This window comes from Hoplias malabaricus, chromosome 7, assembly GCF_029633855.1.
Source record: "Hoplias malabaricus isolate fHopMal1 chromosome 7, fHopMal1.hap1, whole genome shotgun sequence".
Lineage (NCBI taxonomy): Eukaryota > Metazoa > Chordata > Actinopteri > Characiformes > Erythrinidae > Hoplias > Hoplias malabaricus.
In genome coordinates this window covers 21595193-21619278 of record NC_089806.1, presented here as the reverse complement: position 1 = coordinate 21619278, position 24086 = coordinate 21595193, and the positions used below count along the sequence as shown (strand labels likewise).

At 39.6% G+C, this 24086-nt stretch overlaps 1 protein-coding gene across 1 annotated transcript; it reads left to right on the top strand.

Moving 5' to 3' along the window:
* Positions 1-16187: 16187 nt before the first annotated feature.
* On the top strand, positions 16188-20910 carry igfbp1a (insulin-like growth factor binding protein 1a). The gene is made up of 4 exons (XM_066676826.1): positions 16188-17741; positions 18351-18490; positions 18844-18972; positions 19438-20910. The coding sequence occupies exons 1-4, from the start codon at positions 17378-17380 to the stop codon at positions 19561-19563; spliced, it is 759 nt and encodes a 252-aa protein (XP_066532923.1). The 5' UTR covers positions 16188-17377; the 3' UTR covers positions 19564-20910.
* Positions 20911-24086: the final 3176 nt, after the last annotated feature.

Below are 24086 nucleotides of genomic sequence, written 5' to 3'. Positions count from 1 at the left end.
TTTTACTGGCAGCTGGAAGACGTTTACTGATGTGTGTGTGGTGCACGTGTTGATGAGTAAAGCATAGGAGTGTTCATTACTTCTGTGGTGGAAATGACTCATGGCTTCTTTACGATCACCATGCTTAGATAACAGCAGCTTGTTTTGCAGGTCATTACAATGAGGCTCTCTCATCTTACCACACACTAAATCATACCATATCACACACTCTTCTACAAAGCATCCATCCTCCCAGGTGGCTGCCGTGCGGTTAACGATTTCCCCTTACACACACACACCCATGCACATACACATGGCTGACAGTGACAAAGCACAAATATCTCCTCACCTGCTGGAAACTGCTTGCCTTTGAACTACCTATCAGTCTTCTTGCCCAAGACTGGACTTTCAAAGATGTTTGTCCTTGTGAGAGTGACGCGAATGCGATGTGTCATTGTTTTATGTCAGGGATGAAAAGTGCCTTGTTATTTTGAGGTCAGATTGTTTCCAGCAGGTCCACTCCCAAACATGGCCTTGTGCAAACCAGTTCTAGGTAAATGACCCCTTTTACAGCACACAAATATGTACACTTCTCATCTGTACGTTTCACCCACCTACATTCCACTCCAAAACACAGCAACAGGACTACAGCTTACAGACCTTCACGACCCACACATCTGCGAGTGCTTTGTTTATATCTCCAGCGCAATCATCAAACATGACAAGAACAACAAGATCACTCCAAAACACTCCACTCTTGATCTATTTTGGGGCTCTGATAGTTATCTTCTGTTTGAAGGCCATCTTGAAACAAAGATCCAGATTGAGAGTCACCGTTAGAATTTCACAAGCCTTTTAAGCCTCAGGTTTGATTAAGATAAGAGGAAATGCTATATATGTAATAATATTAATAAAACAAATAAAATCAGGGCACACATTCAGAAGGGGATAAAAAAAATCACATAAATTACAATAAAGAATTTCCATAAAAAGACATTAAAACAAATGTACAAATGTGTATACATTACATGAGTCTCAGGGTCTCAGTGGAGCAGTGGGCCTTATTCAATATCCTCACTAATGTCTCGATGCAGAATGGCATCCAATCCTTAAAGCAGTGTTCCAACATCTAGTGTAAAGAGGCTTATAGTACAGTACTATAGGGTATGGTATATATCTCGCACAGTAGTATATACAACTCTACAGTGTGTTTTCAGTGTGTTCCCTGGCACAATGCACTAATCTGTAGATCAGATTTGTTGTTTGTTGTTATGTTTTCTGAGAGATTTAATTGTAAACTGTGGGTATGTGAGGGTCTTGAGGAAGCAGTGTGGCAGGAGCTCAGGGAATCTAATCTGCGTGGAATGTTCAGTTACAGTTGCTCAACACTGTCTACTGGAGAGTGACGTAGAGAAGCGTCAGTCCTGCGCAGTTCACTGCAGGGAAGACAAAGAGTAAAGAGTGGGAGGAAGATGATCCTCTGACAGTTGCATCATAAAAACAAATCTACAACATCTCCGCTTCACTGCTGCTCTGGGGTAGCAACTAAAATACAAGCCGGATTATGGGAAGATTTCCTGCTTTGCTCTAACATAAACAGTTACCCTGGAGAATTCCCGCACAGGGGCTGATGTTGATGACACTACACCGTTTAAAATACCACTTTAATCTTTTGTAACTTGTTATTCAGTTTACAAGCACTTTACTAACCTGATCCTGAGTCAATTCTAAGTCTATATGAGTCACTCAGTAATCAAATTTCTTTATACTCTTGCTTAGCAATGATGATAAACAGACCACAGCACTGCAGTTCTTTCAAATTAACATAGAGAATGTTTCCTGGTAAATATTTATTTAGGAGTTACGACTTTACATGGAATCGTTGCCATGCATTCAGTGAGATTTAACCCAAGCACTGGCTCTCCATGAATAATATGTTCATATTATAAAATCATGAGGTATAAATTTAGATTAAGATTACACTAATAAAGGTTTACAAATGGTTTGAAATCTGTTTATTAATAGTTATTATGTTGTTAATATGTTAATAGTAATTAATAGTCAGTTATAATCCATAGATAGAAAGGGTAGGTGTGACCTGTTGTTTGCCAAATAGTGAGCGCACATCCATCTATACTGTTAATGAATTAAACCAAAACAGAGTGTCTTTCCAACATCAGTCATAATGTGGTGTACCTTAACATGTGAAATGAAATTCATATTCTCAGGTTCTAACTTATATTTTAACTTGATATGCATCAAGTAGATTACCTTGATGATCTGACACTTTCTGTATCAGACAAAACAGAGGTCACTGTTGCACTTACAATCTCTGTTACAAATGATTGTTAATGACTTTTTTTATTTTAATTAATTAGTGTTTATAACCTAATTAATAACCATGTAATAAACAGGCTTTTGAACCGTTTATAAACCTTTATTAGTGTAATCTTATTTTAAAGTGGTACCAACCATGTTATATGTATTATTGTTTTTGTTATTGTCGTTGGTTTTAAAAAAAATTCAAAATAGCAAAAAAATTACTATACATTAATAAATTCATCAACATTAAATGATTCATTTCCTGTAACCACTTCATCTTGTTTAGGGTCACAGTGGGCCTTGGGCCTTTGCCTGAATCTTTGAGCGCAAGATAGGAACACACCGTAGGCAGGTTTCCAGTCCTTCACAGGGCATCACATTGTCTCAGAGTCACTCACACTCATCTACGGACACATTTTTGAACAGGCAGATTCTGTTATTGTGGAAGGAAACCAGAGAATCCAGGAGACACCCAGACAGACATGGGGAGAACACACCTCACAGAAAGTGACAGAGAGGCGAGGCTTTAACACACAATACCAGAACCCTGGAGCTGTGTGACAGCGACACTATCTGCAGTTACCACTGTGCAGCCAGTTATTCGCAAATAAAAATTGAGAGGGTTATTCACTGACTTTACCTGAAGTGGGGTTTAATAAACAACCCCAGAACCCCTGAGCTGTGTACAATCAACACTGTATCCAGTGTGTGCAAAACCACTGTTTACAATGACATGCCGTAGTTTTGTTTGTTTCTATTAAAAACGAACCCTCCTACAGCAGGAAGACACATGAACAGAAGAATATGTATCATTATAATAATAATAATAATATAAATAATAATAGTTATGTAAGTAGGTAAATAAATAAACTGAATGCATTAAGGTATTAATATTCGTGCCAAATGCAATTATTCTTTAATCTTTTTTATTTATTTAACAAAAAATATTATGCAATGTATATGGTAAACCATTTTATAAACAAGTTACAACTTTCAACAACGTCACCAGAAGCACGTTATTGAAGATAATAGTGCACAATTATAAACTGCCCATGTAGGAGCATGTTAAAACACGTGTGTCAATTACTTGGTAAAGAAGCACCCACATTTAGCAAAAGGCAAGTAATAGTTGTGTGTGGCATCAACAGAGTGATGCATTGATATCGAATGAATGACCAGCTCACACCATTGCACACTTTGCTTGTGGTACGTTTGTAGCTGTTTATGTATATGAATGAGTGTTGGCTATGCCGGGATTTTAACATCAGTCAAATAAACACTTTGCGTCTGGCTACTTCCATGCTAGCTGGAGAGAGGAGCCAGAGGAAGCCATACACAATGGATGGCTGTGCATGGGAGTGCGCGTGAGACGGGTTTCCCACACGCACACACACACATACACAAAACACTACGGATTTCCATTCCTTACACTAGTGTTGCCATAAGGAATTTGATCAACATGATCTAAATTAGCAGCAGTTGATATGTAACGATATGCTAATATGCTGTAAATAAGAGTGCTGTTAGCTTAATCAGTCCCAAACCATGACAGGCGTCAGATAAGGTGATATGTACTGTATACTGCAGCTGTCTAAAGACCGGTGCCCTATCTACACAGAAGACTAGTGCTCTGTTCCTGGCTCAGGTAAGTACACCATGCTACCACTCGTGAGAGCACATGGGCAACACACTTTAATTTCCTGCATTGTAAAATATTTTATTATTTTATTTATTTACATTTTTTTTACACTGACAATATGTACAGTAAACCAATCTCAAGATTAAAAGGGCCAGGTAAGAATAGATGGAAATGCATGCTGGGATGTGGAATCAGCCACAAAGTGTCGTTACTTCCTAAACATGTATTTGTGTGTGTGTGTGTGTGTGTGTGTGTGTGTGTGTATGTGTATGTGTGTTTATAGTACATATGTTATTTTTGGCATCCCAATTAAGCTCTTCACCTGACTGAATGTGTTACAGTAAGAATGTGTAGTGGTGGGTGGTATTTAATGTGGACTAAATTAGATGCACCATGTTAAATCATGTCTGACACTTCAAACATGTCCACTCAAGAAAGGTATGTTTTTTCAGATAATAATAATAATAATAATAATAATAATAATAATAATAATAATAACCCTTATTATTATTAGTAGTATTAATAATAATTCTTCATCTGTAACCGCTTATGCAATTCAGTGTTTATTTAGGTCTTGAACCTACTAGAAATCACTGGACATGAGGCAGCTGCACACCATGGATGGGGCACCAGTCCATCACAGGGCATCACAATCACACACTCACACATTCACACCTTTGGAAAACTTTGCATGGCCTGTTTACATGTGTTTTTGCACAATGGGATGAAACTGGAGGGAGCCCACACAGACACAGAGAGAACCCACCACTCTCAAACCCACAACCTCAGGATCCTGGAGCTGTGTGAGAGCAACGCACCATGCCACCCAATAATAATAATAATAATAAATTATTATTATTATTGGGCGGCACAGTGGCGCAGCATGTAGTGTCGCAGTCACACAGCTCCAGGGACCTGGAAGTTGTGGGTTCAAGTCCTGCGCCAGTCTACTGTCTGTGAGGAGTTTGGTGTGTACTGAAAAATTATTATAAAAATGATCATAAATATAAGCCACAGGTAGTGGCACTGCCACACAGCTCCAGAGTCCTGGGGTCAATCCACACCTCAGGTCACTGTCTGTGAGGGGTTTCTACAGGTGTGAGGGTGTGAGTGAATATAAGTGGATGATGCCCTGTGATAGACTTCTGCCCTGTTCAGAGGGTATTCCTGCCTTGTGCCCATGATGACTCCAGGCAGATACTTGACTTGTTATGTTCATGATCAGGCTGATGTGGTTACAGAAGAATGAATGAATGAATGTGTGGATGGATGGATAACGGATAGGTGCATGGATATACGAATGACATTTTATGACATTAATTTTTTGTTACCACTTATCCAGCTCAGGGTCACAGTGGGTCCAGAGCCTACATAAGGCAGCAGTCCATTGCAGGGCAACACACACTCACACCTATGGACACCCAATCCACCTACATGGAGGAAACCCACACACTCTTGAAGAATACACCAAATTCCTCACAGACACTGTCACCCAGGGAAGGGCATGAACCCACAACCCCAGGAAACTGGAGCTGTGTTACAGCGACACTACCTGTTGTGCCACAGTGCCACCTGTTTTTTATGACAGAGGTGCCATAATCAAATTCTAAATACTTAGTAAATTATTACTAAATGTAAATTACCTTGCTTGAATATGAAGTAAAACAACTGTAAAAATAAATGCTACACGTTGTTTAAAAATTAAATCCCTTTCTCTCTCCTTCTCTCTCTGTCTCTCTCTCTCTCTCTCCCTCTCTCTCTCTCCATCTCCCTCTCTCTCTCTCTCTCTCTCTCTCTCTCTCTGTCTCTCTGTGATGGGGGGTGTGCGTGTGTGTTTTCTAATCCTTGGATGCCTTCTCAATTTAAACACAAGGACGTTGTTTGCAGTTCACATTGCCATATACGGCAGCAGTGTCATGTGTCCTCACAAAGAGGGAGGGGAGGGGTGGAAGAAAAGATAAAGTATGATTTGTTACTATCATAGCTTATTGTTTTTCAGATACACGTTGCTGGAGTGCATGTGACTGTGTATGTGTTAACCCTCTGTTTGGACCAAATGTTCTCATAATGATAGGGAAACAAAGATATACTCAGGCTTGAGTATTTTTAGTTGATGCAGCTTTCTTATATAGTTTTTTTTTTTATATGGATGGGTACGAGATTTTCATATGGATGGATTTGAGATTAAAGTTGGTTGTTATTAGTTTATGAAAATAATAATATATGTTATTCAAGTTTCTAAATAGATGGATAATAAATGTTTTGGAAAAGCATTTAATTAATATGGAATCTTATGTGAATTATTTTTTAATTTACAAAAGAAAAGTAATAAATTAATAAGAAATAGGTCATTGAAAGGGAAACAAACTGAAAAGGTATTTATGGAGACAATGGTGGTTCTTTACTGGCATTGCTCCAAAGTCATAGCATTAGTTGCCAGCACAGGCAGTCCGCACAAAGATAGCAATACTACTCGTTTGTGTATGTGTCTGTCTCTGTGATTGTGGGCTCTGGCCTTGACCTTACGTGACTCAGCTTTGATGAATCTGTTTTTTCTGGCTGGGCCAGCTTCCATCAGTCTAACAGGCTTTCAGACAAGAAAAACTCTGCCATACTTCTCTTCTAAAGACACTCTCAGGCCTCTACTCTCTTGAAGACATTTCTCTAACAAGGGATTTAGCTCATTAAACTTGTTCAGCAATGTCCAAGCTCACTGCACTGCTGGTGTGGAGATGTTCAGGTTGGCGATGTGAAGATAAGCCTACACATGCTCCCACAAAGCTTAACCCACTGTCCACATTCCTGTAGTAGGAACATAAGGTCACTCGAGGTAGGTTATATATGGCTTTGTGTTTGTGTACATATATCTAGCAAAGGCACGTGAGAGTATTGTGCTTTTTAAATATCAACACTAAATAAACCAATTGTTGTCATATTCACTGACTTATGACATTATGACTTGGTCTTTACAAAGGACTATAAAAAAGGAATGCTTCTCATCCTGACTATTTTAGTTAAAGAAATCCTATGTAAGAAAAGATTTTTTTTTGTCTCCTGAGCTCCCACTACCTGTTGCTGAGTTTAATTTAGTTTACAGCATTCTCTCTCTCTCTCTCTCTCTCTCTCTCTCTCTCACACACACACACACACACACGCACGCACACACACACACACACACACAAACAAGCATCTCTCTATCTCTTACACACACATAGTATCTTAGCTGAGGGATATTCACATCAGTCACGATTGACTCTCTGGGGATTCTACAGATAAATGCACACTCACTCTTCGTCTCTCTCTCTCTCTCACACAGACAAACACATGCACACCCTGACTCACTGCTCAGCAAATTTCAAACACTCACAAATCTCAACTTTTGTTAAAAAACTAACACAGCAACAAACCAAGAAAGGGCAACAACATGTTATTACTTACTAATCTAACGCAGAAGAAAGCATCTGTAGTGTCATGTCTCCTTCAGGTCCCCCCCCCCCCCTCTCCTCTTTGTTCTTGCCTCTGCCATAATGTCCACATTGGGAAAACCAAGCTAGATTCTTCTTGTAGTGAGCTAAACATAGCCGTATGGTTTGCACAGTTCTCCTGAGAGTTCTCCACCCCTGGTTTTCAAGTTGCATACACAGCAAATTCACCAGTGTTAAATCAACACTATTAGTGATAAATTAACACTATTAGTTTAATAATGTAAGACTTTCAGTGTTAAGTTAACACTAAAAGTGTTGATTTAACACTGGGGAATTTGCTGTGTAGCCAGGTTTTTGGGGGCCAACCCCACACAGTCATGAGATGTGCGCTATTTTCTCCCTATTACATGTCGGAGGAGCATCACAATCTATTTGAAGTTGTCATTTTAAGGTAAATATACTACCCTCTAAAAAATGCTGGATTGTTTTTTCTCCCTGACGGTTGGGTTGAGTGAGTTGGGTAGTTTGGTTGGATTATTTCTTTCTCTCTGCTTCTATATAACCCAGTGTTTGGGTTAAAGTGACCCAGATGCGATTACTGTGTTCAACCTAGCGTTGGGCTGGTCCCTACAGCTCCCGCCCTTTTTTCTTTGTTTGACTGTGAGCACCAGAGGACAACAGAGAGCAGCTGTGTTACAGTTTTAAGATGAGTGCTTCTAATTAATTCTCATAAATTCTCATTTATATCATTTTATCGATTATCATTGGGGTTTGTTTATTATATGAGGTATGTTACTTTTGGGTTTGTCTTGGCGCTGTAATATAGCCGAACCGTTAGCTAGCTATCACTAAATTACAGTTTAAGAATTAGCAAGTGTTATGTCACTAACAAAACCAAAGTTTTAACTGAAATAATAAGGGCGAGGGAGAGAAAACAAAAGCGTTTATAGAGCTACAAATGACGTTGTTTCTCTGTGAAGTCTTGTATGTTTAGCTAATGCGTTTAAAGCACTTTTTTGTAGCTAATATGTTGTCGAAGTAGCCGTTACCTAACGGCCGATAGACAGCGAGTGGCTTCCAAATTCACTCCGTGCTCCCTCCGTAGTGCACTGTTTCAGAGCAGAAATGTTGGCGTTTACAGTGCAGTATATATAAATAATGTGCAACATGAGCATGTGTCTGAGTCGCAAAGTTATAGACAGTCGAAATATTATGCACAGTCTGAGCGAGTAATGTGTGTTTCAAATCCGAAGGGCACTAGTAAGGAGAAGTGAGCGGTTTGATATTCAGACACCGAGTGCGTGAGCGAGCGGAAGAAACGAAGCCCAAACGGGGGCACACACGTGTGTGTGTGTGTGTGTGTTTGGGTTTTTGTAACATATAAGACAGTCAAACTATTATATTAATAAATTAAAACAACTTATATAATGTTATTATTGTTATTTATTATAAATAGCTGATGCATTTTGAGAGTAGGGTTCACAGCTTGAAAAATGTTATATGTTTTTAAAATTAAATAAATAAATAAATCACCCCCTGATTATAATTTGGTCTTAACATCATCACTGGACTGAAGACACTGCAGCAGCTTCACACACTCTGTGTTTATCCATCAGCTGTGGAAGATGTTTGAACTGCTTTTGCTGGTGTAAACTGGTGAGTAAAATATTAAACCAACTCTAATGTCTAACTTTAGCCATATCAGTTTATAAATTCAGAAGTAAATTCATCACCTATTTTATAGAAATTAACTATATATATATATATATTTAACAGCCATGCAAGATCTGCTTACAGCACCTGGAAGACATCGTCTGCCTCTGAAAATCTTTGCATCTGAAAGGATGTGTTTCTAATGACAAAATGAAGACAAACAACAAAGCTACTGGTGTCCCTAGAACAATGGACTTTGGTGCCCATCATCAGTGAATGTGTATGGGATTAATTGGGGTTAATACGAAACCGAATATTCAGCTTCTGAGACTGATTCAAAGGTGTGGATTTTGTTACTGAACAATTGAAAGTAAGTCTGCAAGAAAGAGTGAAAGCTGCTTTCAAATGATTCAGTGGTCAGTTAACACCAAGAAATATTTTATATTTAAATATTTTTAGATGTGGATGGTTAATATATAAACAATATTTAAAAATTATAAATGTCTTCCAGCTGAAATATTACATATCTAATTAGCCTGCAAATTGACTAAATGGAAAATGTTCTCTGTCTTTTGAAAAGTACTGTATTTGCAGCAAAATCTCATATCCTGTACAGCACACGCTGTATCATGTTCATCAGTGTGTATTATTTATTATGAAGAGCAGGCTTTAAAAATAACACCAAGTGCCAGTACTTTGGCCCAGGGGTGGATTAACTTCTTGAAAGGTCTTATGACTCATGACAGAGGGATAAAAAAATGCAGGGTGTGTCACAAATATTATCAGAAGTATACACAACACTGTCATCCTGATGGGTAATAAAAAAGACTGAAAAAAGCTAGGTTTCCCCAAATATTCGACCATTAACGTAGTAGTAGATGTAGCAATAATAATAATAATAATAATTATTATTATTATTATCAGTAGTAGTAGTAGTAGCAATAGTTAAAATTTATGAAGCACCTTTTACACACTCAATGTTGTTTAATTATTGAAGGCTCTGTCCCTGACCCATTTTTAAAGATTAAAGCCGTAACATGACACTGCAATAACTGTCCGTTTATAACACAGTGCCATAGCACAGGACATAAAAAGACAACCTGTTTTTTCATGTGATGTGTACTTTTGCAGTAAGTAGTTATAGCCGATTTGTAAAAACATCAACAAAAACAACAACAACATATGACAACACTGCAAACTCTTGGACAGTGGATAGGTGAAGACTCTAGTTGTGGATTATGTACAGTGGTTGGCACACTGAAGCATATTCAATCATCTTGTAAAGTTAGTTTGTAACAGGGGAGGTATACATGGAGACATTATCTGGTGCTAAGGGTGTTAGCATGTTTGTTGGACAGCAAACGGCTAGAGGTTAATGCATTGACAAGTAGCTGTAGTAATAAAATAGTTAGCTTTGTGTGTGAGGGGGAATGTTTTTGAGAAAGTGTGCAGGCTACAAATATTGGTAGATGGGGTGAAGCACGAGATTGCAAATTGCTGGGGAACGTAAAAAAAGCTGCAGGTCCCAGAGTGCATTGTGTTAACTACACTGAGGTTCAACTGCTCTACTCTGAAAGTAAATGGATAGTTTATATCATTGAGTTCCATTTGGGGATGCAGTAGATGAAGCATTCAAAAGGAAGAAGCTGAAGTACGCAGACTTGGCAGCTGAGGTGAGGGAACGCGGGTGGCAGGCATATGTAAGTAAGCAAGGTGGAGATAGGTGTTAGAGGATTTGTAGCCAAATCGGCCACATCCCTGCTTGTGCAGCTCGGCATCAGGGGCTGGAAACAAAGGGCAGCTGTGAAATAGTTATCAGAAACAGCTGAAAGGTCTAGTCAGTGGTTGTTGATAAGGAAAGCACAGATTACTTGGGGACATGCACTGTAGAGGTGCTATTGGGATTGTTGGTGATCTAGCATGTAAAGTTCACATGGAACTGGTGGCACTGAGCATGCATTAACGGTGCATGGTACAGTGGAGCTAGGTACAGCCTTGTGGATTTACGGTTGTTGATGGTAAAGGGTGAGGTAGGACTGTAAAGCTGGCTTTGACGGGGGTGGGTCTGGGATGCCAGACTTCACTGTTGAGCCTTCTGGAGGTGTTGTGGGCTTAATTCAGCAAAACACTGACGAGGGGAGGGGCCTACCTGATGATCCCTGTGAAGAGCTAGTGAGTGATGCAGTCGAGGGTTTGGGTACTCGTGGGCTGGGCTCAATGAGTACTTTGGTGGAGAAAATAAGTACAAGTGTTTAGACCTGAAATCTAACAGAGCATTTGCAATCAGAAAGTAGTTTATTAACCTTAAGGTGGTCAACACACAATAGCACAGAGCACTATGTGAATGTGGACAAAGATGTTTTCACAGAGAGTTTATAGGTAGTTTATATGTCATAAGCATAAGATAATCACTCTAAGTTTCTGCAAGCTTAGTTTCCTTAGAGACATCCCAGTCTGATAAACAAAATGTAGGACAAAATGTTTTGTTTCTGATAAAGCACTGACCTCGAAACTGACCTGACACACTTTTTCTGAGTTGCGTTGATGGTTAGAAATGAATATACAGACAAAACAAGCAGACAGGGTCTTTCAACAGAGACATATAAAAATTTCCATTACAAGTACCTGTAGATGTTAAAGGTAGCTTGGTGCTGTTGTGGTGGTTGGTGATGTAGCATGTAAAGATCACATGGAACTGGTGTCATTGAGCATGCATTAACAGTGGGATGGGATCTTAAATGGCCACAGCAACCTTATTGTTGAGGTCTGGTTTTCAACAGGAAATATTTAAAATATGCTGCATACCTGAAATCAGTAATAGCAGCAATCTTGTACTCTCAGTTTTGTCCAGTTTCTTAAATACCATCTTCTCATACTATGACAGATACCTGATAAACATTTCTATTTAGAATTATTTAACAATTCAACGAATTTTGGGTGGGTCTCATTTCTTAATTTGTTCATCTTCAGTACCTTTACTTGCGTCTTGAGTTTTAGCTCCTTCCCATAATAAGATAGCATTAAAGACAACTTGCGCATTTAGGAGTTACACTAAACATTTGTATACCAAAAAATATATTCTTAACTATTTAATGTAAATATAAATTGTAAAAATATAAATTAAATCAGCTGACACTGAGCTAAAAGAATCTGCTGTTATGAAACACAAATATTAAAGCAGGCATTACTGAAAAAACACTCTCTGAAATATATATACAGTGGAACTTCTACTAATGAACGCCTCTACTAACGAACTTTCCAAGATACGAACTGGGCATTTGAATATTTTTTGCCTCCACCAATGAACCATGACTCTAGAAATGAACCCGAGCCTCCCAGCGCGCCCAGACTTGAGTGAGCTTTTAAGATTAGCAAATTGTAGTTTCAGTAATTTAGCATTAGTGTAAATAGCAGACATCGAAATTCGTGCTAAGTTAAGCCGTATCCACGCTTCGTCTCCCCACATTCACCTGCCTACTCTCCGTTATTCCACCCTCCCCCGCCTCCCCTCATACAGCCAGTGCCTGTGTTACTCCTCCAGCCAGTCGTCACGTCTTTGATATGTAACCACTCAAAACGTTATTTCTTTTTTATTACTGTTTCACCTGTATTTCTTTTTTATTTATAGTAATGCTACATGTATTTTTGTTTACTAATTTGAGAGTTTTGTAAACATATATCAGTGCAAAAAGGGTGACTTTTGGGGTGGGGGCTGTAACGCATTGATTGCTTTTCCATTATTTTAAATGGGAAAAATTGACTCGAGAAACGATCTTTTCCACTTACGAACTGGGTCACCGAACGGATCAAGTTCGTAGGTAGAAGTTCCCCTGTATATACATATATAAATTATGTCCTTAAAGATGATTGAGTTAATTTAGTTTCAAGGACAAAGGCTGGAAGAGGTAGTAGGGCTGAAGACTGCATCTGAAAAATCCTAATGACTGTCTACTAAGGCAGTACTCTGAGGAAGGTACAAAGTTGTGCCTGGAATGTTTGTTTAAAATACCGCTTGATTATTGTTCTGATATCTCCAAAGCAGTAATATTTTCTGTCTAGCAAACCTTAGTGTATCTTTAAGCTGGCAATGTTGTAACATAATATTGCCTCTGAAATGTGCTTTGTATGCAGTTCAGTTACTGTTTTTTTTACAGGTACTGTACATGTCAAAATTTAGATTTCTGAAGCGCTACTTATTGTTCCAGACACAACCTTGAGATTCACCCTTTGAGTTGGCAATTATTGTATCATTTTACGAATTTCTGCCCAGATTTAGACTCCATTCTCACTTTAGAATCTGAGTCTTTTAGAGTTGGAGTCATGTACAAGTGTCACAGATTCAGAACTTTTCCTCGTGATCAGGTTTAATCCCAGTCAGGGCATATTGAATGTGTGATTTTTAAATTTATTTTTTACCCAAACTTGATGTAATTTAGTAGCTTAAAACAGACAGCAGTTCAAATCTGAACACGTTCCTCCATGTCCAGTGAAAATTAAGAGAAACCTAAACACAAGAAGTAGGTAAAGAAACCACATTTTCATGCATTCTGCAGACTCTTTCATTAAAATCAAATTCAGTCTTTTATTAGCCCTATCTCCAGAGTGTGTTTATGTTAATAACCTCCTCCCTGCACTCTGAACACAACATGCCCCTCCCACCATGGCCTCATCCAAGACATTGTTCACAGTGGTTTCTTTTTGTTAAATTGCTATACCACTAATTTTGACAGCAGCAAGCTTTTGTAATTTCATGTTAGGGACTGTAATGTGAAGCTCACGATTTGGGATTCAGTTAGGTTCAGCAACAATAGAGAAGTTTTTCAGTTAAGATAAAAATCTGTCTGGAAGTGTGAAGTGGCCAGTATTACTCAAAACTTTTAAGCCAATAATGTCATCACTTTCACACTACAATTATGTTTTTTTTTTTTTTACAATGTGAAAACTCCAGTTACTTTTGACACTGCAAATGATGATGATGAATTGACTAATTGATATACAGACTAATATATATATATATATTCAAGTCTGTTCTGTAATTTTAGTGCATTTAGATAAATTCCAGTGAATTACTGACGTCATAAACCTAAGGAGCCAGTCATCTTCTTGTGGGGAGTAAGCGGAGACAGAATTGAGTATTAATGGCACATTCAAATGTGTGCGAGGGCATAGAGTTACACTCATGCCACTTATTTTTTCATGTCACTTTCAAAACATGAGTGACATAAGACAATTATATATACATATATATATATATCCTTTTTCTAAGTAACATCTTTATACATTTGATGAAAAGAAGTGAGTTTTAAGGCTTTAATCGATTACTGTAGGGGACTTTTACCCAATATCAATATCAGCTTTTGCTTAAATCACAGCCGCTGACCTGTTAAACTTGAACACAGAGCATGCTTGATAAAACAGATCCCTGGGAACATTCCACAATAAAGGTAATATGAGGGAGGGCTAACAGAAACCAATAATACAGTTAAGAATGCTGTGCTCCACCCACACGCTCCTGAATACATAGGTGCGATTTTCCTGAACTTTAAGGAGAAACTGTTGAACACAATAGGGTTCCTATAATGAACGGTTGTGTAGAAGCGGTCTTGGCACTTAGATAATAACGCTTGAAATGTAGGCGACACTTTTACACGTCTTTTGAATTGCCATCATTCTAATGGGTCACGTGGTTGCTTCTGCTGGCAAGCTCTGTGTAGATGTTACACATTTTCTCATGTGCAATTCAAAGCAGATGTTTCTTGAGTGTTTCAGCCTAACGCGGCTTCCTCCACGTCCGTCACGTGCCGACTCGTGAACGCGCGGGAACTAACTTCACACTCTGTAATTCCCCGGCAGTTTGCTCATACTCGAGCTCCATCAGAGGCTCTCTTAGCAACTGCCCCTCGCAGCCAAAAGGCCAGACGAGAGAAAAGGAGGAGCGGAGAAAGGAGGCTGCGCGCGTGAAGTAGAGGAGACGTGTGAGCCGTCATGTCGCTCGGCTATTATTACTCCCTCACCCCCCACAGAATGGGGCAAAGACAATAGTTGGGACAAAAGCAGCATCCATCCCCTTAGTTCCCTCCATCCCTCCCTGTATCCTTCACTACATTCGTGCGCGCGCAGCGTCACGTACCCCAGCGCCGGTGCCATGGGGGCGCGCGCTGGCGTTCTTGCCCTCGCGGTTGCCGGGCTTCGTTACTGAACAAGGAGAGAGAGAGAGAGAAGAATGGGAAATCTGGGGGTTGTGTAAGAGTTTTTTCCAAAACGGGGGGAAAATATTTTAATGAATGAAAGTCATTGTTAACTCTGTCCCAAGATAAATGATCAACTGTTCGTGCTCAGAGCACCGCCATGGAAAAAATGCAGGGCTCTGCACCCAGTCTATTCTTTAGGCTAATGAGTACCGAGGCTAAATATAACTGGCACAGAAACAAGAGGTGATCCCTTCCACTATTTCTCCATTGAACCTACAGCAAGCGTGAGGCAGTGCTGAGTCAGTGCTCATATGTAAGCTGCTGAAGTGTAATTAACTGGGCGTTTGTACTGTGAAACCCACTGACAAGCTTGCATCATGTACATGGTGTAAATATGTCGGTTACATTCTTACATCAACGCAGTTCTTGTCAATTATACTGTGCAGCCATTATTATTATTATTATTATTATTATTATTATTATTATTATCAGTGTAATGTATGAAAATAGCTTATATGCTTCTGTTGTTATGATTCTTTCCTTTTTGATAAAGTCCTTTGAACTGAACGGCTTGCCATACATTGTGTGCGGTTTGTTGTGAAATAACTGCCTCTGCTTTACAGTGGTGGTAACAGGAACCAATGATCTTTGTCTGCATCCCAAGTTTAAGCATCTTATTTCCTCTCCAAAACCACCAGAGATCCGACCCATGTCTTCTGGGTTTCTATATTCAATGTTGGCAATGTTAAAACAAGCTCTCCTTGGGTGCTGTTCGCCTCACCACGCCTTGAATGTATGGCTACATCTCCGACATGAATGGATTTCGAAAAAAACATGTTTTAAGCAAAATCTATAAACTGTTCTAAAACCACCAGCCACCCTGCAGTCAGGGCGTTCACACCCATGGCAGATAATAGCTTTCCGTGAGACAACAAACTCTTCATAAGTCTAGTTCCTAGCACCACCTCTTAGCAACTGTGACTTTGCAGAGCAGCGCCAAACCAGAGCAGAGCATTTCACCACCCCTTGGCATTGTTACCATCTTCATATGATCCCTCTACCCCCTGCCATCAGACATATCATGCACATATTAACCATGTGAACGCTTTTTTTAAAGAACCATTTGTTCAAGTCAATTCCATGAAGGAATAAACGGAAACTCGCTTGACATGTCCAGCGAGGCAAAGGAGCGCGTGATTTACAACCAACCAGCATCGAGAGAGAGCTTTACTTTACTCCAACAGAGAGAGAAAGTCTTCAGTGAAAGACAATAGTAGAGAAGCACTTCCTTTTTTTACTCTAAATGAGTGCTGTAAAGAGTGAGGACCCAGTGTCTCTAAGTGAATTCACACGTAAAGCGGATCAGCAGGGTTTTTACACATTTATAAGCCCGCTGTTAATTATGTTGAGCTCAAAAGCCACTCAGTTCCTCTCTACCAGTAGAAGCAGAAGACTTGGACACCTAAGCACGTTATTTATATTCACTGATGTTGACAATAGCTGGGATTCGCTTTATGAAAGCACCACATATCATTATAAGTGCATAGATACAAACAAAGATTTAGGTTTGGTTCGAGATTTCATAGGTTTTCTTTTGTTTCATACGGTGTTCACGAGTCTGATTTATAACTTATTACCATCCTCCACCACTCACACACACACAAAACCACATGTGTGTATATATATATATATTGAGGGGTTCACAGAACCACTGAAAACAGAGTCTTTTGAGAGTAACTCGTGCTGAGTGATGTGATTCTTTCCTGCGCGCCCTTAATCCTGAGCTCGTAGCCGTTGTGTCCGGCACGCGGTGTTCCGACGACGTGTTTTGCGTGTTTGTATTAAAATGAGCGCTCTGCTCTCTCTCCAATCAGCGCAGAGCGGGATCCCCCACTCCTCTTCTTTCGGAAATCATTCATCAAACATTAACGGCCGGCGGACGCGAGCGCCTATAAATACAGCGCGCGGCGGTACTCGAGGCAGTCAGAGTGGATTCACCGGTCTCGCGCGCGACACGCTCCACACTCAGCTCTTCGGAAGCCGGTTCGTTTGTTTACAGAGCTCTTTATATCTGAGCGGAGGACGCGAGGCGGCACGCGGCGCGTTTACTATTTATTTATTTATTTACAGTATATTTATTCATTGTTGTGTCCTTGTCGTTGTCTGCTATGAGCGGAATGTGGGTACAGTTGCTGTTGTGCGTGGCGGCGGCGGGCACGCTCGTGAGCGCGTCCCCGGTAGTGGTGCCGGAGCCTCTGCGCTGTGCGCCATGCTCTCGCGAGCGCTTGGACGCCTGTCCGCCAGTGCGCGCGGACTGCGCGGAGGCTCTGCGCGAGCCGGGCTGTGGCTGCTGCTTGGTGTGCGCGCTCAGCCGAGGGGACGCCTGCGGCATCTACACCGCGCCCTGCGGCTCGGGGCTGCGCTGTGTGCCGAGACTCGGAGAACCGCGCCCGCTACACGCGCTCACCAGGGGACAGGCTGTATGCATGGACGCCGAAGAGTACGAGCAAGAGCAGAGCCAGAGAACGCCGGGTACATACAAACACACACACAAACACACACACACACACACACACACACACACACACTGGTTTATTGTCGCGCGTCTTCCTCACATTTGCTTACACGCGGTGGGTGTGCTCGTGACGTAGAACGCGCGCTGTAATCCCGGCAGAGATTTCATCAGCGCGTGCTGGCAGTATACAGTGTGCTGACCTGAATCCGCTGTAGTCATCGTTCTGAACGAATGATGCAGTTTACTTTTATCAGTCACGAGATCCAATGTTATACAGCGTCAACAGCCGAGACAACCCCCGAATATAGAGTAACCTTACAAGTGGACCTCAAAGCATTTTAAACTTTGAATGGGAGTCAATGGAGCATTACTTCTACCAGTCCGTTTGGAGCATTCCCATTGGCTCCTTCATCGTTAAATTTGAACCCACTGTATTCTGTCAGCAATATACATCTACAAACCTTCAAACATGGATATACTTTTGTTTTATTTAAACTCGACAGATATGACATTTCTAGCACTCAGCTCATGCTAAGAGCTTTTTTGGCCATTTTCTTTATAATAATTATTATTATTATTATTATTTGTGTGAATTAACGTGCCATTTCTCTTGTTCCCTGGTTCAGATCCCGAGCTTGAGGCTGATCCCTCTTCTCCTGTCTTCGTGTCAAATCACGGAAAGCCGCTGGACGCACGGCTGGTGTCCGGCGCACAGGACAGCATGAAGTCCAAAGCCAACACTTTCCGCAGGAAACTCGTGGAGCAGGTGAGCGGCTATTTCAGAACCCTAATGTGGGTTAAACAAAACCAGAGACCGCTATTCTCATCTGTGCGTCACTTTCAAACCACTAGAGGGCAAGAGAAGACCTTGTACAATCGGTTAACAACGTGGACCTGAAGGATATGCTACACACTTGTTTGTGAATTTGTACAAGGGCTTAGCTGACCTTCTTTAATGGCGTTTGATGTGTCGCATGCATTATCGCATGCAAAGCCTAGCGTGGATCTACTGTCAGGACCTTGTGTTTTACAGAGTGGAAGAGAAGGTCTAGTCTGTATGTGTGCGAGAAAAACACAGTAATCATAAAATCTTTTGGTCTTATCCTTGTTTCTTCCCAGGGTCCCTGCCACGTGGAACTGCAAAGAGCACTTGAGAAGATTGCTAAATCACAACAGAAGCTAGAAGACAAGCTAACCCGGTTCTACTTGCCTAACTGTGATAAACATGGCCTCTACAAACCCAAACAGGTGAGGAATGAATAGCAGAAATGAATACGTCTTTTTTAGAAGTGAAGCTCTTCATGGAACTGGCTTTTCACTCACCAATTCACATACATACTCACTCACGTTTATTAACTGTACCACAGGGGGGTGATGTTCAGTGTTTCACATCCATGACACTATGTTGTTGTGAGTGGTTAACACTCTTCAAATCTCTATCTATACACTGAAGAAATTAATGCATATAATGGAGTTCACATACACACACACACACAATTATATTTTACAGTAGTGTGATGTAAAGAACACACTGCCCTCCACACAGCAGACCGGGTTTCAGCTCAGGGACAAACACAATGCTTTAACAATAAGTGTCCTTGTGCAACATGTATAAAGATTTAAATGCTGGAGAAAAATCTGCCATTGTGTGTGAGTGTGTGTGAATGAAGGCTTTTTTTTAAGGCTAACCCCATTTACTTTGTCTGTTTACAGTGTGAATCATCTCTGGATGGTCAGAGAGGGAAGTGCTGGTGTGTATCATCATGGAATGGGAAAAAGGTTCTAGGGTCAAGTGAACTACCTGTAGACGCTGACTGTCCCCAGGAACCCAATCACTGATCACACGCACAGGGGGATTCTCTCTTCAGATGGACATTTCCACACACACACATATGCAGAAGGTTCACATAAAGCCACTGACTTTTTTATACTTCCTATTTATTTATTGTAGCCTACATGGTGTTGTTTGATTCAGGTACACTGTTATTAATTGGTGAATACTAGTTCACTAAATCCACCAAAAAAAGGAAAGGAAAAGAATATCTCTATTTTTGAAAGGATTATGATTTATATTTACGTAAAGCATCCATGTGTATTTATTTAAACTGAATGTATTCATATAATTTCTGTTTTTGGATAAGAATATTTATTCCTTATGCCTTATTATTGTTATTATTATATTATTTTTGTAAGGTGTAAAAATGTGTATGTTCACTGTTAGTCTTATCTTTTCAACAGTCTGTTGGAAGAAGTCTAAATGAAAAAAAAGCACTGCATGACCAAACCTCTTTGTCACTGCCAACATCTTTCAACACAATCTGTTGTAAACACACACACACACACAGTCGAGACAAAACCTTGTGTCTACATAACATTTCTGGAGAAGAAAACCAAATTATAACTTTTTGTGGAAGATGGTAGAGAAAGATTTTTGTATGATTGTATTAGTTTTCCATTTCATCCTGGAGAATATATTTTGGAAAAGTATGTAAAATAATTAAGATACAAACGTTGGACATACAGTGTGCATATATATATATACACACACATACATTTTTGGAAAATGATCCTATTACTTTACTGGAGTTGGTAGGCTTTAATTTATTATTATAACAGTCCCCATAATCCTGTAATTTGTTCAGCAGTGCATGATGGGTATTGGTCTCCACAGCTTCCGAAACGGGTAACTGCCTGTTCCTACCTCTTTTTTTCTTTTTTTTTTTTGCTGTATGCATTCATATTTTGGAGAGACCTTTTGTTTATTTTGTTAATGTTGCTTTTTATCTATAACTTTAGGACCACTTGAGCTTGGGTGACTATGCCAATCACTGTGTGAATCTGTGTGAATGTGATCAATGTGAGATTGTTATATATGGAGTAAATGCTGTGGTTTCGTCCCTTGTTGTAATGGTGCAGTTTCTACACTTACCCACTACAAGGAGGTGGGATTCTGCTACTCCAAAGCAATTGACCAGTGTACATATATAAATATGCATTTTTAATAAATTGTTATTGCAATATACTGTGAAAAAAATGGAATACTAATTTCTGTCATCTTTATTGGTGCCAATGATCTGGCCCTGAAATAAATGTATGTTTCAGAACTGCGGTGAAATATAAAACAAAACATGAAATTCAACTTGAAAATATGAATAAACTGCATAATATGAAATCTCAGACAACATAAACTACAAATATGTTCTTTGCTCTCTGTTTCTTATTATATATCTTTTCAAATCATGATTATGTCCTGTCTTGTTTATATTTAAAATTGCCTGAAGGCAGCTCTGTATTTGTGTGTGTGTGTGTGTGTCCTTATCGTGGTAATCTCAAATGGTTCTGCACACTAACTTTAGCTTGGTATTTGGGAGAACTAGGCTCGGCTTTCTGAAGTGCCTTTGACCTGCTCTGTGTTTGTATTGGTCAAGGAGAGGAATGCCCCCTCTTGCCCACCCCCCCGACCAAGCCGCCTCTCTGGCACCACCCCCTGCACCATTTCCAGCTTACACAAATTTACACGTATAAAAGATTGTATCTGGATATTCAATATGAATACAATTAGAAACCTAATCTCAGTACTGTAAGTTTTGCTGTTTTGGATCACTTACCTTAACTGCATTACTGAAAGTGCTACACAACTAAACAACCCCAGTTAATGAGTTTTTGTGGCAATTCAAACAGTGAATAAAAACGTGGACAAGTTAAACTTCATCCACGTACAAACAACTGTTGTTTTTTCCCTCAAACACACGGTTCAGATGCAGAGTTTGAACTGTGTTTCCCCAAAATCTTAATGTTCACTTTAACTTGTGGAAAAGGAGTGTATATCTCCTTTAAATAAATAAAAGGGGATACTTGATTTAGGACTGAAGGTCCAAAATTTTGCAAGGCTACTATTACATATGCACTAATGATGTCATTCATTCAAACAGGCACAGGAAGTCATGTGTAAATTAAAATAGTGTTTATTTTTAGTTTTAAAAAAGACATTAAATACAAATTATATTTGAACAAACAAATATTTCCCTTCTTAAAGAAAGGCATAGCTGTGTAATATCTAGTTTAGTAAAATGAAAAGCTTTATAAAGAAAAATTCTTTTAAATGATAAAAAAGTATAATTACCCGTGAATGGAGAGATCCTTAAAAGTGACTTGCGGCAAGAAGTGGCCCTGGCATTGCACAACAGAACGTGGATGGCAAGTTTTATTCATTAGATCAACTTTCTCTTAGCATTAACATTAGCCTAGCTGCAGCTTTAAAGGTTAGCTTAGCATCAGCTCAACTTCAACATTCACTTTGTTTTAGCTTAATCTTTATAAAGGATTTTGATATTGGAAATATTTAGCTTAGATCTAACTTCAGCTAAGCCAAAGTATAACTTTGGATCTTCTTTTAGAAGATATGCCAAGAGAAAGACCTAAAAAAACCTCAACCAAGGACAGAACCATTTCTTAACTAATCGCTGAGACTTTTGCACACTACACCATTGACAAAAAACCTTAAAAAAGACTTTTAGTGATTATATTCCCGACAAAATATGCTGAGTTCTATCTATTCACCGTTGTGCAATCAACGAGTCACTTCATTCTCAAAAAACAATGAAAACATTTGGATCAGCTTATATCTCTTACTTAGATAAATAACTTTGATCTTTTAAAGTTATGTTCACATGCCTCTTTAGAAACAGCTGGCCAGAAATAAAATATATATTCGTGTTCAAAAATGAAAATAAACTCACACCCAAATAAAAGGAAAGAGCCAACAGCTAAGTGTAATTTTATGCTCCTCCCCCAAAATCAAGTCGTGAACGAACAAAAAAGGGCTAAGCACCAATATGTCTTACGTCTTTTTTTTGTTTTATATAGGTTTTTAGTGTTTGGGTTTTTTGGGTGGGGGTCTTTCAGGGGAGGGGGAGGGGGGCTTCAAGCTTTTGGCCAAATCTGTGCTACAAAGCTACTGGGTGGGTTACCTCTCCAGCACCCTCCATATTTCAAGTCTTTTCTCAGGAGGTCAGACAAAAACAGAACGAGCCCAGACATCCTTCCTATAACATAATAATCACAAGCTTTCAAATAGGGTTGCCATATAGAGCTGTAGCTTTGTTTTGGTTGAAATCGCTGGACAATATTTAAAGAGGCAGAGCACTAGCCCTTAATGTTATTTGTCACATTTCTGCATTTAAGGCATTGCTTTCAAGAAACAACTGAAAAGAATAGAAAGGGAAAAAACCTGCCAGTGATTATTGTCAAGCTTTGGAGTGCACCAGACATGCAGCGACAATGCAAGTTATTACTGCATTCCCGTTACATTCAAATTCACAAAAAGACGATGCAAATATATGACAAAAATACCTGTGTTTCTAATATAAAAGATGGTATATTCAAGCATTGGGAGTGATACCATTAAGTGCTGTGTCATGTACATATATTAGTGAAGATATACATGTCAAAAGACGTGGTGTATGTTATGTCCATATGGAGTCCATTTGGAAGCATGCTGCAAGCTACATATTTGTTATCTTACATACTCTTCTCCTTCCAGCTGAACAGGAAAACAGGCATCAGAAAGACATGGAGTTAATCTCCCAAAATGCTCAACATGGGCTTAAGTCGGCACATGAACTCAGAGGCATGTATAGTGAAGAGAAAGTGACATAGTGAAACAAACTGTATAGAAATGATTTTCAAGGCCATAACGTGTGGTTTGAAATGTCATGATACTGTGTCAAATGCGAGATCTTTGTAATTCAGGGTTTCACAAATCCTGTACTGGGGGACACGTGCCTGGAGGTTTGATGGATTCCTTACTCAGACACTGCTAACAGATGAGGTGAATCAGGTGTGTTTAAACAGGGAAATCACCAAACTGTGCTGGACATCAGCCCTCCAGGACTGGAATTATACACACCTGTTCTAAAGTGAAAGTTTTATTTATTTGTGAGATATGGCCATTGTAAGGGAGAGTTGTTCAGCAAAGGGCCAAAGTGCGTCAAGTGCTTGTGCTTCGGATGGAGCCAATGGCAGGGCCCAGACCTACTGAGCGTGCCTGTGTTTTTTTTTTCGTAGCTTTTTTTTTTTTTTTTAATTTTTATTAATTTTTTTATAATTATTATTACTTTTGGAAATGATCCTACACCAGAAGGGGTGGAGATAGGAATCCTTAAGGGGGCTACTAGAGAGACAGTGATAGTCATGGCAGTGATTAAAACAAGGCTCTTCGTTTCACTAGAATAGAGAGGGGGCCAACCTCTTATTTTGATACAAAAAACAAACTGTGTTAATGAATGGCAACATGTTTGTCTTCCATAGCGTCTCTTCGGTGCCCTCTTGGGGAATAATCCAAACAGGCAAAAAAAAAAAAA

Coding starts and splice junctions, on each gene's coding strand:
- igfbp1a (XM_066676826.1), top strand. CDS start 17,378: ATGAGCGGAATGTGGGTACAGTTGCTGTTGTGCGTGGCGGCGGCGGGC. Junction 17,742..18,350: donor GCAGAGCCAGAGAACGCCGG/GTACATACAAAC, acceptor TCCCTGGTTCAG/ATCCCGAGCTTGAGGCTGAT. Junction 18,973..19,437: donor GCCTCTACAAACCCAAACAG/GTGAGGAATGAA, acceptor GTCTGTTTACAG/TGTGAATCATCTCTGGATGG.